This window comes from Erythrolamprus reginae, chromosome 5 (genome assembly GCF_031021105.1).
Source record: "Erythrolamprus reginae isolate rEryReg1 chromosome 5, rEryReg1.hap1, whole genome shotgun sequence".
Taxonomy (NCBI): Eukaryota; Metazoa; Chordata; class Lepidosauria; order Squamata; family Dipsadidae; genus Erythrolamprus; species Erythrolamprus reginae.
In genome coordinates this window covers 81,350,311-81,370,969 of record NC_091954.1, presented here as the reverse complement: position 1 = coordinate 81,370,969, position 20,659 = coordinate 81,350,311, and the positions used below count along the sequence as shown (strand labels likewise).

General features: G+C 36.3%; 1 protein-coding gene across 1 annotated transcript in view; it reads left to right on the top strand.

Moving 5' to 3' along the window:
* Nucleotides 1-19,584, top strand: part of EPHA4 (EPH receptor A4) — a 204,694-nt gene extending 185,110 nt beyond the window's left edge. The window contains exons 14-18 of the mRNA XM_070753287.1: nt 19-168; nt 7,278-7,471; nt 9,545-9,700; nt 10,933-11,802; nt 17,175-19,584. Of these exons, the coding sequence (XP_070609388.1) occupies nt 19-168; nt 7,278-7,471; nt 9,545-9,700; nt 10,933-11,047 (615 nt within the window). The 3' untranslated portion in view covers nt 11,048-11,802; nt 17,175-19,584. The remainder of the gene's footprint in view (nt 1-18; nt 169-7,277; nt 7,472-9,544; nt 9,701-10,932; nt 11,803-17,174) is intronic.
* Nucleotides 19,585-20,659: the final 1,075 nt, after the last annotated feature.

Below are 20,659 nucleotides of genomic sequence, written 5' to 3'. Positions count from 1 at the left end.
CTGTTGATTTATTTGTAGGGTGGTAAAATTCCTATCAGATGGACTGCACCAGAAGCAATTGCCTATCGTAAATTTACATCTGCTAGTGACGTCTGGAGCTATGGAATTGTCATGTGGGAAGTGATGTCATATGGAGAGAGGCCTTATTGGGATATGTCCAATCAAGATGTAAGTGTCTGTCACCTTCATGGGAACGGCTTTTTGTGATACGTTGCCATGGAATTGAACATGAGTGAGACTATAGATAGTCATTTTATTCAGTATCATGAGAGAGGGGGGGGAGGGGGAGAGGCAGAGAGAAAGAGAGAAACACACCACCCTTTATGAAAAATTAGAAAGGTGAGCTTGGCATGGATCTAAATGACTTTAAATGGGTGCGAAAGTGTTCTGTCGGGCTCTCTGTAGACTCCTCCCAAAAATTCACAGGTACAAATTTCAGACACACACATATTTGAAAATTCAAAACAATGTTCTTTATAATGAAAATTCACTTAGCCTAAGTCCTCTTTTGGTATAGCAAACAGCACTCGTCTCCAACCAAACTGGTAATTTGTACAAGTCCCTTATCAGTACTGTGATACTTATCTTGCAGCTGTGAGGCAATTCACAGTCCTTCTTCTTTCACAAAGTGAAACACACTTTGCTCTGGTTTAGTTTCAAAGCGGGGAGAAATCAGCACACAAAAAGTCAAAGTCAGTAAAGCAGTCACGAAACACAAGGATCAGATAATCCTCCACTATGGCCAAACCCACAGCCCCACCCAACCACAGGTGGCCTCATTTTCTTTGATAATAATCTCTCAGTTGTTGCTGCCTACGCATCGCTCTCCGCATGCGTGGCTGTATCATTAACTCTTGTTCTGAATCCAAGGAGGAGCTAAATAATTGATCTCCTTCTGAGCTGCCTGCCACACTCTCCTCCTCCCTGTCACTCATGTCTTCTTGGTCAGAGGAGCCTTCATCAGCAGATTCCACCGGGGGCAAAACAGGCCTGCAGCATGTGGATGTCTCCCCCACATCCACAGTCCTTGGGGCAGGAGCTGGGCCAGAGCTAACCACAACAGAAAGGTGCCAGAACCCCTGCAAGAGATGTTGATAACATGCTACCTCACTTGGATATTTTTCTTAGTTTCAGTGGCCCATAGGGCAATCTTCTAGGATCTCAGAAACAATGCTATATTTTTTATTTTTTTTATCACTCTATAGTTGAAGTAAATGAAGCATATTTTCTGTTGAGATAAAATATAATTTTACTAAAAAGTTTCTTACAAATTATACAAAGCAAGAAAAAAGTCATGGTGAAAAATTAACTGGAAGTGCTTAACTTTCTGCAGATTTTCCAAAGTTCATGAATTTGATTAGAGAATGGCATGATTAAGGGAATGATTAAAGGGACTGCTCATGAGCTTTGTTTCTGTTGTTGTTGGTTAGAAAGGGAATCATTCATTTCACCCATACATATACCCTTTAAAAATATCTTACTTCTTATAGCAAATGCACAGGGAGGATAAATGTTGACAAGACATAGAAATAAGTGAGAAAATTTATTTCTGCAACATATTATATAGGTCTACATATAGGTAGTTAAGTTTCAATATCAATTTACATATTTTAATCACAGCATAAGAATGAAGGCATGCATTATCTCAAGAAAAAATGTTTCCATTTATAAAGCATTTCAAACTGTGGAGACAAAATTGCTGATATTGATTCAGCATCACCTTTTTCATTTGAAAATATTTTATTATATCTATAAAGCAAGTTTTCTGTTGATATTTTGAACCAAATGTGAGTTTAATTCCTATTTTGAGCTGACAATTTTAGTGATGTCTTTATTATTATTTATTGTGTGAAAGTTTGAAGAATAACAACATCAGAAGATATCTCCTTGGAGTACGTTAATAAATGAGCTTTAGTCAATGACCCCATGTACATTATATAACTTCTTTTTACTCTACCATCTGGAATACTTCATTCCAAGTGGGAGTTAATAAAATTTCTGTTTTTCTAAACAAGACTGAATGCAACTGCAATATGACAGAACAATCTTAAAAGGAAGACAATCCAGTGAGATAAGAAATAGGCATTATCAGATTGATTTATAAACAGCTCAACATTTCTTGCTGAATTAACTCCTAAAATATAAAACAAAAAAGCCTTTGGTTATCAAGTGGAAGTACACTAATTTTAAGACCTTCACCCATTAATTGAAGTTAAAAGTTGCTAATGTTTACAAATGTGTTTTATCACATCAGTCAGATGTCTTTTTAATACCCTTCAGAAGTGAAATATAGAAAGGGACAAATTTTATCTTACTGATATAAAACATAAAATAACTGTATAAGATCATGCACATACTTTGAAGATAAGGGATTTTAAGTAGCAGAATTAAAAGAGTAGGCCTATTCAGAGTAGACAGTATTGGAACATCCTGTGCTTTTAACTCAGAATAAACAAGGTCACTAAGATTTAATGTGGAAAGAAGAAGTATCAGAGGAATCTTATAAACATACATTCTTATCCACAAGAAAATTAGATTTAGTGCTATCCTTTTGTTCATATTAAAAGAATGTCAAGATTAATTGGACTGTGGTGCAGTTCTGATGCATTTTACCAGAATTGCCTGTAAAATTAGGCAAACTTTGGTCACCCCTTGATTTCACTCTAAAGTGTAATATATTATTATGCCTTGTGCTGTTTCACTTGGTACAGTTTTGTTTTATTTTAATTTTTGCATTTTTTGTGTGCTGGTCCATGATCATAATAAAAGTTGATTTTTAAAAATAAGGCCTTTATCAGAAAAGATGTTAAAAAATTCTCACAGAATTCAAATAGTCACTTAGATGGAGAAAATGCTTACTAGTGACAACGGGGATGAGAAAATATCCATTTTTTTTTCTTTCTGTTTAAATGTAAATAAGACTTGTAAAATTATTAATTTTATTTTCGTGAATAAAGTACGGTTTCTAGAAGCCTGGAAGACAATGCTCTTCTCTGTTTCTCTTAATGTGTAGTGGTACTCTAGAAGTATGAACCCACATTGCTAGCCGTTGTACCTGAACTACTAATTGTATGATTGTGTGAATCAATGTGTGTGGCCAATTAATCTTTCTTCAGCCTGTAAAGATTGCCAGCAAAAGTGCCCATTAGTGCCAGCTGTGATGGCATGAAGTATTGTGAACTAGGCATGCCCAGCAGTTGGGAGCTGGGTCTCAATTATGCATGAGCTTATTCTCAGTAGCTTTGCCAAATAGGCAAATGTGATAATGAGATGCATGTATGGAAGAGTTTATATGATTTGCATTCAAACTGGTTTGAGATCATATTGCCATAATTCATCACTGCACACATATAACATTCCACACTCCACAATAGGAAAATTTGCAGCTGGCCTTTTTGGGTATAGGGTAGTGAACAATTGCACCAGTCCTACACTTCACGACAGACAGATTTGGGTGAGTTAAAAAGAGCCAGGTGTTATTAACAGTGAGACTGACACAAAAAATCATATAACAGTCTAACTGTAGTCTGGTTCCTGGAATATATATGGCTATATGTTGATCTCTTCAGGGTTTCACTGGTAGCCAGAAGATCAATGATCCCTGGAACAACAAAATTTTTGATACAGCCGCTGAAAACATTTAATATCTATACTCCTTAAAGTACATTTCCATTGTTCTTTCTTGAAGGAGAGGGAGTATTTGAGATTTAGAAGAAAAATCCATGATAAAATCATAGAATATGAGATAGATTAAAAAAAAAAAATACTTTGGAGAGTATCTCATCAAATTCTCAATGATGGTATCCTAAGCAGATGGCCACCAGCCTGTGATCCAATATTTTAGCAAATAAGAATCCACATTACATCAGGATTGTTCTATTGTTGAAAACTCTGACTATTTGGAAATTATTTCTGATGCCCCAAAATAATGAATTTCCTTGTAACCTAAGTCCATTATATTTTGCCCTCTATTTTACATGACTGCCCTTTGGATATTTGAATGTAGCTGTCATGCATTCCATATTCTTGCCCGCAGTAAACATATAAAACATTTCCAGTGAGTTTCATAAACTTTTTTTTCCCTAGTCCCCTATCATCTTGGAAACTGACCTCTGAAAATGCTTCCATTCATCAATCTCCTTCCTAAAATGTACTAGACCAGTTATTCTCTTCATACTCTGACAATAACTGAATAGAGAGGGACAATGGCTTCTCTTGACCTTGATGCTGTATCTCCGTCCAATGTTACAATCATGTCTTTGATTTTACTTGCCTAAATGAAATATTTTATATTTTTCTTGTAGAAAATATCTTGTTAATTTCATTGTTCTAATTTGTCAATATCCTCCTGGTCTCTAGCATTTGCTATATCTACAATTTTTATATCATCCACAAATTGGAAGATAAAGCTATTTCTTAAATTTTACAAAGACATTTATAGATATTTTGAATGATATCAGGGCTAGAATGAAATCCTGAATTCCTCATTTGACATCCTGCCTTTATATACAAACAACCCTTGAGTAGAATGCATCGGGCATCTCTGGACCTAATAGTCATATAGTTTATTTTCATCCTATCAAGATGTATACTATTTTATAATTTTTTACAAATATACCAGTGGTGGGATTCAAAGTTTTTTACTACAGGTTCTGTAGGCGTGGCTTGGTGGGCATGGTGTGGCTTGGTGGGTGTGGTTTGGTGGGCATGGCAGGGGAAGGATACTTTAAAATCTCCATTCCCACCGCACTCCAGGGGAAGGTTACTGCAAAATCCCCATTTCTTCCTGATCAGCTGGGACTCAGGAGGTAGAGAATAGATAGGGGTGGGTCAATCAGAGGTGGTATTTACTGGTTCTCTGAACTACTCAAAATTTCCACTATTGGTTCTCCAGAACTGGTCACAACCTGCTGAATCCCACCTCTAAAATACTGTACGTTGTTTAATAGACATTTTGCCCAATAACAATACCAAGGTAACTAGAATGTAGTTACACAGCTCCTTTATTTTACTTTTTTGTAGTTAAAACGATATTTGCCTTATCTGTCAAATTTATATAGCCACCCTTCTCATAAATATATAATTCTAGGCAGCATGCAACACAACAGTTAAATCTCTATCAAAATCTAACAACTTTTTAAAAATACTCTGGCATTATTACTGTTATCTAACCTTTTTTTCCTCTAATTCCAATTTTAAGGTGTGTATTTTCGCTTATGTGTATTATCTGTATGTTAAGGTGTGTATTTTCGCTTATGTGTATTATCTGTATGTTTCCTATGACATTATTTTAATACTATAAGTAGCTAAATAAAAATATATTGACGGATTTCTTATATAAACATAATTTTTGATTCATGCCAAAACTGAATGAAATTTGCTTTGTTTATCTTCTGTCTCCTAAAGCAGAGGTCCCCAACCTTTTTTGCACCAGGGACCGGCTTTAAGCTAGACCAGTTTTCCATGGCCCGGTGGGGGGGGGGGGGGCTTTGGTCATATGGGGGTGGGGTTATGGAGGGGTGGAGCCAGGGCCGCCATCAGGAATTTTGGGGCCCCATACAGCCTAAGTGTCTGGGGGCCCCCCTCCCTGCCATTTTAAAACTACTTTATTTTGCGACATACCAATTATGTATGAAATTTACCTTCTTTGGGGAGGGGTGAAAGGGGAGAGTAAGAGAGGAAGGAGTGAAAGAAGGGAATGAGGGAGGAAAGAAGGGAGGAAGGAAAAGGAAAGCAAGAAATGGAGGGAGGAAAGGAAGGAAAGAAAGAAAGAAAGAAAGAAAGAAAGAAAGAAAGGGGGAAGGGACAGGAACAGAGGAAGGAAGCAAGGAAACTTATGAAAGGGGAGAGTAAGAGAGGAAAGACTGAAGGAAGGGAGGGAGGGAAGAAGGTAGGAAGGAGAAAGAAAAGAAGAAATAGAGGAAGGGAAGGTAAAAGAGAGAAAGAAAAAGAGCAAGAAAGAAAGAAAGAAAGAAAGAAAGAGAATGAAAGAGAAATAAAAATAGAGAGGGGGAATGAAAGAAATGGAAGGAGGGAAGGAAGGAGAGAAAGCAAGAGAAAGAAAGAAAGCAAGAGAGAGAGAAAAGAATGAAAGAGCAAGAGAGCAAGAGAGCAAAAGAAAGAGAGAAAGAAAGAAAGAAAGGCAACTTCAAAGAAAGGCTCACTGAGCATCTCTCACTCTCTTTCTATCCCTCTTTCTTTCTCTCTCTTCCTTTCTATCTCTCCTCTTCCTTTATCTCCTCTCTCTCTCTCTCCCTCTCTCTTTCTCTCCCCCCTCTCTCCCCCCCTCTTTCCCTCTCTCCCTCTCTTGCTATCTCTCCCCCCTCTCTCTTTCTCTCTCCCTCTCTCTCTTTCTCCCCCTCTCTCCCTCTCTCTTTCTCCCTCTCTTTCTCTTTCTCCCCCCTCTCTCCATCTCTCTTTCTCCCTCTCCCTCTCTTTCTCTCTCTCTCCCCCTCTCTCCCTCTCTCTCCCTCTCTTGCTATCTCTTTCTCTCTCTTTCTCCCCCCTCTCTCCCTCTCTCTTTCTCCCTCTCTTTCTCTCTCTCTCTCTCTCCCCCTCTCTCCCTCTCTCTTTCTCTCTCTCCCTCTCTTGCTATCTCTTTCTCTCCCCCCCTCTCTCTCTTTCTCTCTCTCCCTTTCTTGCTATCTCTTTCTCAGATAGGCTTTGAGTTTTTGGCTGGGGGGGGGAGAAGTAGGACCTTCCTAAGTCCCCCCCCCCAGCCAAAAACTCAAAGCCGATCTGCTGGATACGGGCGATAAGTGGGACAGAGCGGTGCGGAAGCCTCTTCGGCGCCGCTCGTCCCGCTTATTCTCCGTGTCTGGCAGAAGCTGCTGCCCGAGTGCTCTTGGCCGGCGGGATTCAAAGGGGAGAATAAGGAGCCTCCTTATTCTCCCCTTTGAATCCCGCCGGCCAAGAGCACTCGGGCAGCAGCTTCTGCCAGACACGGAGAATAAGCGGGACGAGCGGCGCCGAAGAGGCTTCCGCATCGCTCTGTCCCACTTTTCGCCCGTATCCAGCAGATCGGCTTTGAGTTTTTGGCTGGGGGGGGGACTTAGGAAGGTCCTACTTCTCCCCCCCCCAGCCAAAAACTCAAAGCCTATCTGCTGGATACGGGCGAGGAGTGGGAAGCCGCACCGCTCTGTCCCACTCATCGCCCGTATCCAGCAGATAGGCAGCGGCGCCACGGACCGGCTGGAAAACCCCAGCGGCCCGCTCCCGGTCCGCGGACCGGCGGTTGGGGACCTCTGTCCTAAAGCATTGTTTTTTTTGTTTCTTAGGTTATTAAAGCCATTGAAGAAGGCTATCGACTTCCACCCCCAATGGACTGCCCAATCGCTCTACATCAGTTGATGCTGGATTGCTGGCAGAAAGAACGTAGTGACAGACCTAAATTTGGACAGATTGTCAACATGTTAGACAAACTCATCCGCAATCCCAATAGCTTGAAGAGGACAGGCTCAGAAAACTCCAGGTCAGTTGTATTTTTCTAATGGTAATAGATGAGAGAAAGTATTGGTAGTGACAGCCACCTGTAATTCAGCTCAATAGTTGTGCTAAACTGAATTATGTTTCACAGTTCTGACCAGACTACTGATATTTTACCAGTATAAAATAGTAGATATACTTTCCAAAATAACCTTACTTTATATATTTACCATTTACATTTTCACAATATTAAAATAAATATTTTAATTATATCCTGTTCTGATGGTTCTTTCTATACTCAAGGTCCTGGCAGGAGTCTAATGATTATGTCAAGGTAAATCTAAGTAGCTGCCTTGGCCAGCTGCGCCTGAACATTTTTTTAAAAATTATAGAAAGTATATAATAGATGGCTGTATTCTCTGTATAGAAAGACTTCTGGTTCCAGCCAACACAAACATGCATGCACAGAATAATATGTAATACTTTCAGTGGAATGAAAAATACATAAAGCAGAATGAAATACATAGTTATTCACATATAGAGCGATGCTGGAGGACTAGTAACTCCAAGTCTGACCACACTTTTAAGAGCCTTTATTAGGACTTATTTAGTGGCAATACAGGTGGCAAAACGCTCACATTTTCCACACTTATTGCACCCACTGATTCATGCCCATTTAGGGTAATTTGTTTCCTCCTTAATGTAGGGGGAACGGAGGAGCCCTTGTGGGGTAGAGTTGAGGAGTTTACTCAATTTCTATCAGATAAAATCACTCAGTTATTTTCATGTTTCTACTAGTTTGTTCAAACTGCACCTGTACTATGACAAGTGTATTCATCTGCAATTTTTTAATTATTTAAGAAGGAAGGCCTGTATATTATAATTGTTTAATTTCTACCAGAAATGTTTAATTCTAATTTTCTAATAAGCATATATCTTACACTATTTTAGCTTTTCCTGTCAGGTAGAATCTGATCCTCAGTGCATATTGTTATGAAGTTCCTTTTAACAGCAGCATCAAATATCCTGAAAAGAATGTGTGTGTATATTTAGATACAGCTTTGAACAATGCAGACTACCAAAGAAGTGTTCTTTTAAGGCTATTGAAAAGAATTGGCAAAGATAAAGATTAAAAAGAATATTTTTCTCATACACGATGCTTGCAATCTTTGATTACTCACATCTGAAATAAATCAGAGCACTAAACTTTTGTTTATTTTAATCATAATAAATACCTGTTGTGGTTTATTTAAAAATGGTGTACAATATCTAAAGGTTTCTATTACTATATGGTCTTTTCATATTAAAATATTTTGTAAAAAGTTACATACATTAAAAAGAAATTGCATTTGATAATATAAAAATTGAATCATGAGTGCTCAGTCGTAGCATTTGTGTGTGTGTGTGTGTGTGTGAAATTGATTGAAAGAGATTAATTCCTCATTGTACTTGCTTTCTATGGAAATATTTAACTATATCTGTCCAGGAAGAGGCCTGGTGGAAGCCTTTTCTAAGTTCTATACTTCCACATTTTATGAAAGGCAATCCTTTTCATCGCTGATGTTTCAGATGTATTAAATTAACATTTGTGTGTGTGTGGTAAAGGTTTTTATTATTGTTGTTGTTGTTGATATATGGGAGAGGATGTAATTAATTCATAGTTCACCATCATCCTTAGAATCTCATGAATACTATTAATGAAGATTTTTCTTTGCAGGATTCAATCTTAGTTGGTCATCAAGACTAGAAGTTTTGTCTTTTGAACTTTTGGATCTATTCTTGAGCCTCAGAAAACGTCTCCCTAGCACAGTGTGTGCTGTTCTCTGTACCCATTGAAGGTTTCTGTCCTCCATTAGGCATCAAAACCTCTGACAGCTTTGACACAGGATCAGATTCTATTTGTTTGTAATGTGTTAAAGATTGCTTTAAAAATAAGAATTGTGTGTATTTCAGCTGTTCACAAATTTAAATTCTTTTCAATCAATACAAAATACAGACAACCCCCCTCCCCTGAAAATATGCATAAAGCTTATTCTTCTAATTATACAAAATAACTGAAAAGTTTAAAATCTAGACATTTTCTTGTTAATTAAAACAATGTGTTTGTATTTGGTCCTAGGCCTAATACTGCTTTGCTGGATCCAAGTTCTCCTGAATTCTCAAATGTAGTTTCTGTTGGTGATTGGCTTCAGGCTATTAAAATGGAACGATATAAGGATAACTTCACAGCTGCCAGCTACACTACCTTAGAGGCTGTGGTGCATATGAACCAGGAGTAAGTACTCAGGAGTATTAACAAAAACAATAAAACTGTATTTAATAAGATTACATTTAATTAGTTATTAGAATGTTGATATACCTTTAATAATGGAATATTGAAATGGAATAATGGAAGTGGAATATTGAATCTGAAAATATCTCCTATAGTCACTCAGATATTCTATTGGCAGATTGCTTCTGGTTTTTATGCTTGAAATAATTTTAGAATTTAGTTTAAAGATTTTATTTATTTATTTATTTATTTATTTATTTATTTATTAGATTTGTATGCCGCCCCTCTCCGTAGACTCGGATTGTGTCATAATAGAATAAGCTTTTAATAATCATAGGTAATGAAAAAAATGTAAGCAATATTAACATTTTACCATGTTGCAAATTATAGGTAATTAGATTGGAAGTTAACCACTATTTTTAAAAAATCCTGCATTCCCCCCTTTTTTTCTTAGTCTTTATTTTCATTGTATTTTATGTTATAATAAACCTCAATAAAACATGCAAAATACAACACATTTGGACATTTAATTAAGAATTTATATAAACTTAACTTTTATTATTATTATTATTATTATTATTATTATTATTATTATTATTATTATTATTAGATTTAGATTTATTGGATTTATATGCCGCCCCTCTCCGCAGACTCAGGGCGGTTCACAACAATGGTAAAAAACAGTACATAGTAACAAATCTAATATTTAGCAATCTAAATTACAGTTTTAAGTTAAAAAGTCCAAAAAAGGAAACCCCAATATATAAAAAACAAGCACACAATCGAATTATACACAAAAACTACATGGGCAAGGGGGAGATGTTTCAATTCTCCCATGCCTGACAGCAGAAGTGGGTTTTAAGGAGTTTACGAAAGGCAAGGAGGGTGGGGGCAATCTCAATCTCTGGGAGAGCTGGTTCCAGCGGGTCAGAGCCACCACAGAGAAGGCTCTTCCCCTGGGTCCCGCCAGAAAACATTGTTTAGTCGACGGGACCTGGAGAAGGCCAACTCTGTGGGACCTAACCGGTCGCTGGGATTCATGCGGCAGAAGGCAGTCTCGCAGATATCCTGGTCCAATGCCATGTAGGGCTTTATAGGTCATAACCAACACATTATTATTATTATTATTATTATTATTATTATTATTATTATTATTATTATTATTATTTGTTGATAATGATAGATACGTATTTGGCATAAAGATCTTATTTATTGGCTTATTTCTTTATCTGTAGTGATCTGGCAAGAATCGGAATTACTACCATTGCACATCAGAATAAGATTTTGACCAGCGTCCAAGCAATGAGGACCCAAATGCAACAAATGCACGGCAGAATGGTTCCAGTTTGAGACAGTACTGAATAAACTCTAAACTCTTGAAATTAGTTTACCTCATCCATGCACTTTAATTGAAGAACTGCACTTTTTTACTTCTCCTTGCCATTGAAATAACAGTAATAATGATTTGCAGCACTGTTTGATATATAAAAATTGCTAATAGTGCTGCAAGGAGGGAACCTATAATAATGACAGGTCGTCGTTTGAGAACAAACCTGGAACAAATTGTTTCCTGGAATATACTTATATGTGGATCAGCATTATGTAATATACTTGTATCTATAAAACATCCATTCAAGTTCTGAAGCTGTGTTTCCTGCCAGATACTGTGCTTAAACAAAGGAAATACTGTTGTTCTCCCCAGCAGCCATGGGATTACAATTATTGTGTTTGATCTGTGGATAAACCATTTTTTTCCCCTTCATCTTTTATTGGAACAAAAAAAAATCTTCTGAACCAGAAAATGTTGGCATATTCTAGGCCTCCATGGTACTCTGCAGAAAGCTTAAAGGAAAATGTTTGGGTGATCAGTGCCTCCTCAAGATTTATCCACTTGCAGTCTAAGACATGGAGCAACCTTCATGGATTACTGGATTTATTTATATTCTTTTATCGAGGGAAGAATGTTGGTTGCTGTTGCATTATATTGAATATATCTATCATGGATCTAGAAATCATCTTACTAGTCAGCCATTCTTTATGATGGATTTTCCAAATCTGCATCTAACCATCCTTCAAGAGGCCACTGGCAGTGCAATATTGAAAAGGTCAGTTGACGTCTTCTACTCCCTGTTGTTTCAATTTTCATTAATGATAATAAAACAATGCATTTATGAAGGGGAAATCATTAAAAAAATGTTTATTATACTTTTTTCCATGCTTAATAGGACATTGTGATATTACCAATTGGCTCCATTTCCCCTTAATAATTTGTTGACATATTTGTAATGATTATCACTTTGTGCAAATTGGGCCTTGGATTTCTCACTTTTATACTTATTGATTTGTTAGAAAGCATGGAATGATTCCATTGGAAATTTAAGCATGTGCATAGTAAATAATTTACAGGGTGAACATGGATTTAAATATATATATCCATATTCTTTCAATTTGGAGCCGTTTACATATATATAAAATGTCATTTTTCTATTTTAGTTTTCTAGATTAAGCATAAGTTAAACAATTTTACAATGTTTCTAAAGTGAATCGCATGGTCATAAGTCTGAATCCATATCCCAAATTTACATTGGGAAATAATGCTGGAAAGCAGCAGAAAATGTTGAAAATCATGGCTAGGTGACCACAAGATGATACAACAGGTAAAAACAGTTAGCCAGTATCTAAAACACCTGAAATGTATTCACATGACCACTAATGGGGCAGTGCATAATATTTGGAAATGCTCTAGGCCGTATGCCACCTTTAGACGGCCATCATCAATTGAAACTATTATATTTCCAAAACGTTGTTGAACAACCAGTCTTAAGACAATGAATACCTGCAAAGCATTTTAAATTATTAATTTTGCTTTATTAACCAATTCAGTCAATTTATCTTAAATGACTTATTGCAGAATTGTAGAACCAAAATAATAAGGAGTATGTCCTGGGCCTTGGCGAACCTATAGCACGGGTGCCACAGGTGGCATTTAGAGCCATACCTGCTGGCATGTTGCCCTAGCTCAGCTCCAATGTGCATGTGTGTGCCAACCAGCTGATTTTTGGCTCACACAAGCTCTGGGAGGGCATTTTTGGCTTCCAGAGAGCCTCCAGGGGCATAGGGGAAGGCGTTTTTACCCCTGATTCTAGGGGAGCCTTCAGAGCTTGTGGAGAGTGAAACACAAGCCTACTGGAACCACCAGAAGTTGGGAAACAGGCAATTTCTAGCCTCCAGAGGGCTTCCGGGGGTGGGGGGACGACTGTTTTAGCCCTACCCAGGCATTGAATTATGGGTGTGGGCACTCGGGAATGCACGATGACACACACATATGCGCTTTCGGCAACAGAGGAAAAAAAGGTTTGCCATCACTGTCCTGGACTATCAGTGTCAAAACAATCTAGAAAAATCATAAATTCAAATGTTAAAATTCATTACTTGCATATAAAAGAATGGGATACATGAATATGAAAAAGTGTTGATGACTTTATCTTAACATTACTGGGAGTAGAGAAAGTACTAAATATTCCTAGATTGTCTAAATTTATCTATTTGTCATTTGGAATTATTTGGAGTAGCCTTGTAAGATTGTCTGTAGTGAGTTTGTAGCTCTTAAGGAAGTGGACAATATCAAAGATATTCAATAGCAAACAGTACAAAACAAAATGGAAAATATTGGCCTGGATGATTTATATATATATATAAATGGATGATTTATATGTATATAAATGGATGATTTATATATATATATAAATCATCCAAGCTCACTCGTCATCTTCAGGCTGGTGCTTCTGTCCTTGTGTTAGGGCGAATACACACACACAAACACACACACACTCACACCACAAGAAAATTACAAACTAAAAATTCCCATAGTTACAAATCAAACAAACAGATTCATACATCATGTATTGAGCAGGGTAGGATATTAACATTTCAATTACCCCAAGCCTGCTGGCAGAGGAAGATCTTTAAAACTTTACATATTGCATGAATACTGGCTAAAACAGTTGACCAACCACCATCATTGCATGGCCACTGAATTTGACAAAATGCTTCAAAATGCAACAAGGGAAGAATGGCTAACAGCTGTCCAAACATACTTGATAATGAAAGATCTAGAAAAGGACACAGAACCAAGCAACTATTGCCCAATTATTTGTCTGCCAACAATGTTTAAAGTTTTTAGAAGAATACTGGCAAATTCAGTATTCAATAATCTGATAGAAAACCATTTGTATCCAGTAGAACAAAAATAAAATTATAAAATAGGAACAAAAGATCAGTTGCTCATTGACAAAATGATACTAAAAACACAAAATTAAAAAAAAGAATTTAAATATGGCATGGATTGATTACAAGAAGGTGTTTGACTCTTTACCCAAAGCTGGATTAACACCTGCCTGGAAAACTTTGAAATCAGCAAAAATATCTCTACATTTTTTAAAGCAAATATGCAATAATGAAAAAACAATTCTAACAGCAAATGGGAAGAACATTGGTAAAGTCAACATCAGATGACGAATCTTCCAGGGGGACTCACTTTCACCACTACTGTTCAATATTGCATTAATTCCACTGACAATAATCTTATGAAACACAAAAGTGGAATACCAAATCTCAAGCCAACATTTATTTTATTTATTTATTTATTATTTAGATTTGTATGCCGCCCCTCTCCGCAGACATGGCACGATAAACCATCTAACTCTACATGTATGACTTAAAAATGTATACAAAAAGTCCCACTGAACTTAAATCCATACTCAACACAGATCAACTGTTCAACAGTGACATCAAAATGAATTTTGGACTTGAAAAATGTGCTATATTATCCATTCAGTGGGGCGGAGGAGGAGAAAAGGAATAGAACCAGAAAATGGATGCATAATGAAAACATTAGCAAAGGATGATGGTTACAGATACCTAGGCATATTGGAAGCAGATAACATCTTGAATGGAAAAGTCAAAGAATCAACACAAAAGGAATACATGTGGAGGGTCCGCAAAATATTAAAATCAAAGCTGAATGCTAGAAACTTAATTAAAGCCATGGCTTTTGACCATCACTTTAATCACCACGCTAATTTGGCTTTCAATTTGCATAATACCACATATGTTCACTAGATCAAAATGGCTTTTTGCATGGCATATGAGACAAGATCTATAAGAAGAACGTCATAATTCAAGGGCTATCTGTTTCATCAACTTGTTCTATTTCTGGTGATTACATGGACGAACATTTGTTGTTTCAATTTAGTAGCTGTTTCAGGGACAATTTCTATAATCTCTTTTATACATTCCACCACCTTACTTGTACTACTTCATTGCCAAGCATAGTAGTCTTCTTTCTGGTATCTTTGCCATCTAACATAATGTGCCTATTTTCTGCTTCACAATCATTTCTGAGTGGAGAAATCAGTCTTGTTTGGTCAGGAATTCACTGATTGTTCTTGCAGCCCATCATACTTTAGTTGTCATCTCCAATCCATAATCTGAAGGTGTGTGTCTCCTTTGTTTCCATTTGTCTTCTTTTCATAGCCACATATTACCAGTGGAAAATCACTGCTTTTGGTCTTTTTGTCAAAAAAATCACCAGGTCCATCTTTATCTATCTATAAGCCCAAGAATAAGAAAACCCAAAACCTTTGATATAGCAGAACTGGAAGCAATGGTGTTTGCAAACAGTTGGGCAATTTTCCATAAGATTTTAAAATATGCAAATGATGTCACATTTTGTAAATAAGGCAAATTATTATGATGACATACTTTAATATTTGGTATTACTACTGTCAGTACCTTACTATCAGTTATGAACTCAGTAGCTAATACTAATAAACACTAACTTGGTCTTCTTAGCATAAAAAGTATAGAAAGGAAAACAACATATTTGTCTTTGGCATAACTCAGATTTTTCATTTAACAGATTTTATTTTCAATAATGACCTTTTCTTAGTGTTCATTTTAAATAGACAAAGTATTATAAGGAGCACATCTCAAGTTGTTAATAATTCAGCCTCTTATTTTGATTTCTGCCATCACCTCCTCCATTCTCATATTTAGTATTTCAGATAAAACAGTTCCAGGGAGAATTTACATCTTCGCCTCATTTTTATTCTGATCACTACTATTTCTCCAATTCTAAAACTTCTTTAGAAGAATATCTAACTTTTAGATATTGTTGTGTGATTTAAAATGTGATAAATATAATTGTTTTGATTTCCCTGTCACCCCTAGTTATCTCATTCCTTTCAGACAGTTTTCCTTATCCTTTCTTGATAATGGAAGTCATCAACCATTGCTTTCATTATCCAGAAAGCCTTTCTACATAGAAACATAGAAGTCTGACGGCAGAAAAAGACCTCATGGTCCATCTAGTCTGCCCTTATACTATTTTCTGTATTTTATCTTAGGATGGATATATGTTTATCCCAGGCATGTTTAAATTCAGTTACTGTGGATTTATCTACCACGTCTGCTGGAAGTTTGTTCCAAGGATCTACTACTCTTTCAGTAAAATAATATTTTCTCATGTTGCTTTTGATCTTTCCCCCAACTAACTTCAGATTGTGTCCCCTTGTTCTTGTGTTCACTTTCCTATTAAAAACACTTCCCTCCTGGACCTTATTTAACCCTTTAATATATTTAAATGTTTCGATCATGTCCCCCCTTTTCCTTCTGTCCTCCAGACTATACAGATTGAGTTCATGAAGTCTTTCCTGATACGTTTTATGCTTAAGACCCTCCACCATTCTTGTAGCCCATCTTTGGACCCGTTCAATTTTGTCAATATCTTTTTGTAGGTGAGGTCTCCAGAACTGAACACAGTATTCCAAATGTGGTCTCACCAGCATTCTATATAGCAGGATCATAATCTCCCTCTTCCTGCTTGTTATACCTCTAGCTATGCAGCCAAGCATCCTACTTGCTTTCCCTACACATGGATTTCATTGTCCAAGAAGCCATGAATTAGATGAAGGTTTTCCCCCCCCCACATTTTATGAATATTTTCCCTCTTTGGTTTTCACAACTTCTCTTTCCATCCTTTCTTTCACGTATGTATCTCATACTACTCGTTACATTAATCTTACATATTGACTGCATATTTTCTAGATCAAATATTGCTCTATTTTTTAAGCATTCAATGCCATCATACCGGACATTCTTCTAACTAAATCAGCTATCAATACCTGAACGGACTTGTAAGTGGATCACAAAGTTCCTAAAATACAGAAAGTAGTAGATTAAGCTAGGCAAACTCACATCAGATACCTTTTTAATTAGATAATGGATTCTTTTCCATTGGAAAGCATCCAATGTTTTCAGTGTCTGAAATGATACATTTATTGTAACTGTTATAGGAAAAACTATTTGGAGAATAGTAAAATAGCCAATGTACGTTATGTCTATGATAAAATATGCATTTTATTTCTCCTTTTAATATTAAAAATATCAATTGGAATTTGTTTGTTTCCTTTGATAGGCAAAATGGACCCTGCTTTCTTGGAATCAGGCCTTTCTGGTGATCATCTGAACCCTGGATGATAACAGACTAGAGACAAGCACTTTCAATTGTCTCAGTTTATTCAACACTGACTATAGAGAAAATGGACCGTGAATAAGCAGCTTTTATTTCCTGAAGAGTATCTCTTTGGATTTCTTCCTTTTGAAAAGGTTTCGTCAGCAACAAAAAGCAAATATAAGATCCAGATAAAGTTCTTTTATTTCCACTTAAGGAATGTACGGTATAAAAGCCCTACAGACATACGATATATACATATGCACCACACATACACACACACACACACAAACCCCTACATGCTGTGTATTTTTTTCCCCATTGCATGTTGTTGCTATGTCTCTTCAAATGTCAGTGTCGGAGCCATAAGGATACCAGGGCAACATACCCCTGTGCAGAATTTGGTTAACAAAAGCTGAAACTACATATGTTAGTCCAGCGATACTTTATAGAAAGTGTGCCAATGCTAAAATGTCAATATTTTTTAATAGAATGGAAAGTAACTTATTTCTTCCAAGATTGTGTGAGGATATGAATGACATTAAATTGTGTGCGTGCGTGTGTACATGTATGTGCATGCACGCATGCACATGGAATAAGCTTGTTGCCTGTTGCACAGGGCCACCTGTAAATATGCAGATAGCATCTCAAGATAATTTGACAGTTTGTGGCTGGGCTGTTGAGTTACCGGGCCAGTAGGTGAGCTATGCAACAGTAGGGAGAAAACACGCATACTCCTGAATGTTCCAGTTCTGTATCTATAGATATATTATGTAGCTGCCACACTAACCTTAAAAATTAGTCCTCTAGCCTAGAGCAGGGACACTTTCACTTTGGCTGTGGAGTGATCCATCATGAGTTCCATAATGGCTAAAGAACAGCATTGATAAACATTAGTCTTGCCAAGGTTGTTCATTATTGAATCAGTGATACCTTAAGGTAAAGTAGATAGAGAATATAAGTCTTCACCCATCAGCAGATTGCTTTGAACTGAACTATTTTTCTTTTCCTGGAAAAACAGTATTGAAAAGGCTTGTGGAACACGAACAGAAATATGCAATCTTTAACCATTTACATAAATGAACTTTCCCATGTACCATTTGCAAGAATTTCTGGGCTTATAAACTGATTGTGGAGCAAATTATTCATTCCCACCCCAATCCCCACCCAGCTGAATAATATGAAAACATTTAAAATGATCAAAACACACTTAAATATGAAAAAAAAGTGACCAGGGTAATAAGCAAGTGAATGGAGACAACCTGGAGACTATACTGCCATTCCATATTTTGAGCTCAGCCATTGATGTGTTTGATCTGTTTTCTGGCTGCAGAATACTTTTCTCTGCTGAAATACAGTGCATTACAACAAGTCAAACAGAACAGTCAAACCAACGTTTCTGAGCGAGGAAAAATAAAAGAATGTGTAAATTTTGCATTAAAATTTTCTAGCATTTTTGGGATTTTTTACGAAAACGTCTTTGCCTTTTCTCTCTCCATTCCTACAGTTCTCTCTACCCTCCCCCATTTTTGTTGTATTCATGGATGCAAAGTCTAAAACCAATTTTTGGGGCTCAGGTATTTGTGCTGTTGGCAATAAAGAGGCATGAAACACTATTAAGGAGCCATGAGCTGCATGGACTGCAAAGCCAGGACACAATTGCAATCAAATATACAAACAATACACATTGCCCAGTAAAAGCCAGAATATTGTATAGAACTGGCCTTCATTTCTTCCGGGTTACAGAAGAGACATCAACAGGACTATTTTAAGACAGCAAACCTCTATACATTAAGGAAATATCTGCTTACAACCTCACTGGTTAATGTTTGTCCAGGTTTCTTGCTGTATTAAATTTGTGATGGATTTGTGTATTAAATATATAAATATATATATGTATAAAACAAAAAAAGCTGGTTCTAGCCAGTAACCAGAACTTCAAAGCAGTATTTTTCTTTTACATGCATTTTCATAACCAGAAAGAAAGCATCCTGAATATTAATTAGACAGATTAAGAAGTAAAAAAAAAAAGAGAGTGTGTTTATTTTTTGTATCACTGCAAATATGTTGGAATATGCAAGGACTGTTTTAAAAAATTAGAATGTATGAGGCATATGATACTTTAGTCCATACTGAGGGGAAAAGAAATCTTAACAGTGCATTGCTTGGGTTTGCAGATTTGAACAATATCTCAGATAGAAATATAGATTTTCTATTTTATTTTAATTTGTAATTTTCCCTCTCCATCAATGTTAGGTACACATAACTTATGTCATTTATTTATGGTCTTTTATACCTAGTTTGTAAAATTGTAAAATAGCAAACTAAATGCAAAAGTTTGCATTTGAAAATAATAAAGTAGTTGCTGTACAAATCTCACTTGTGATTCATGATATTAAATATAGTAAGCTTTAACTTGGTTATTTACAGATATATATTTCTCATTATTATATGTGTTTCCATCTAGAAAATTTTATTAAACAATTTGTCTGAATTAACATTGTCCCAATTCAATTAATTAGTTAAGATATGATAAACTCTTTCACCACCTTAGTTTGCAGGTGAGAATTAGCACAGCTGAGAATTTCTGCATAAAAGGAATGGCCAAACTATAAATAATATTGAGGAACAAACCATTCCATATTTTAGCATTACAAGTCTGGAAAAAATGTTAACTTGTCTCTCCTAAAAAAATTAGACTGAAGATTAGACCTGGTTATTTGTTTGTTTTTTCCTCCCTTTTCTATCTTTTAGGGGAAAGGAAGTGGTTATCCTATTTATCCTCTGCTTTTGTATATATTATTGTTGTTTACTGTTAAGAAACAACAGGAAATCACATCTATTCATCCTGCTTCATTGACAGATTTACATCTTCCACTTCCTTCTGTGAAGATAGTGTCTTAATGATTCTGGTGCTATGTGGAAAGATGTGCTCCTATCACTTGCCTTAGCCAATGCCCACCTAGCAGTTTCTATGCTGGAGCATGTTCTATGGGAGTAGATAAATAGGTTCCTCTTTGAACAACAAGCTGGTTCTTCGTACAGGCAGTCAGATTCCTGTTTCCTCTGTGTCTTCCCAGTTGTGATGCCTGAATGACATTGCAGGAAGAGTCACTCATGTTTCTGGCGTGAAGCTATCTCATCCTCCTGTGGCAAATGGAAAATGTGTGAGCATGTATCCCAACAGAGCTAGTAAATTGGAAACCACACTACTATTCTGCATTAATAATGTGATGTCCTGGCTAATACAACAATGCCATGTGTTAATAATAATAATTATATTAAGATCATGGTCCATAAGCAGCCATTAATTTTAGGTTATCTAGTCCTGCTGGAGGATATATATACATTTTTAAAAGTTATATAAATGAATTAATGGGACTGAACATATGGTCAACCTTTATATGCATCTAAACATTTTAAATAACAAACATAATCTAATGTAATTT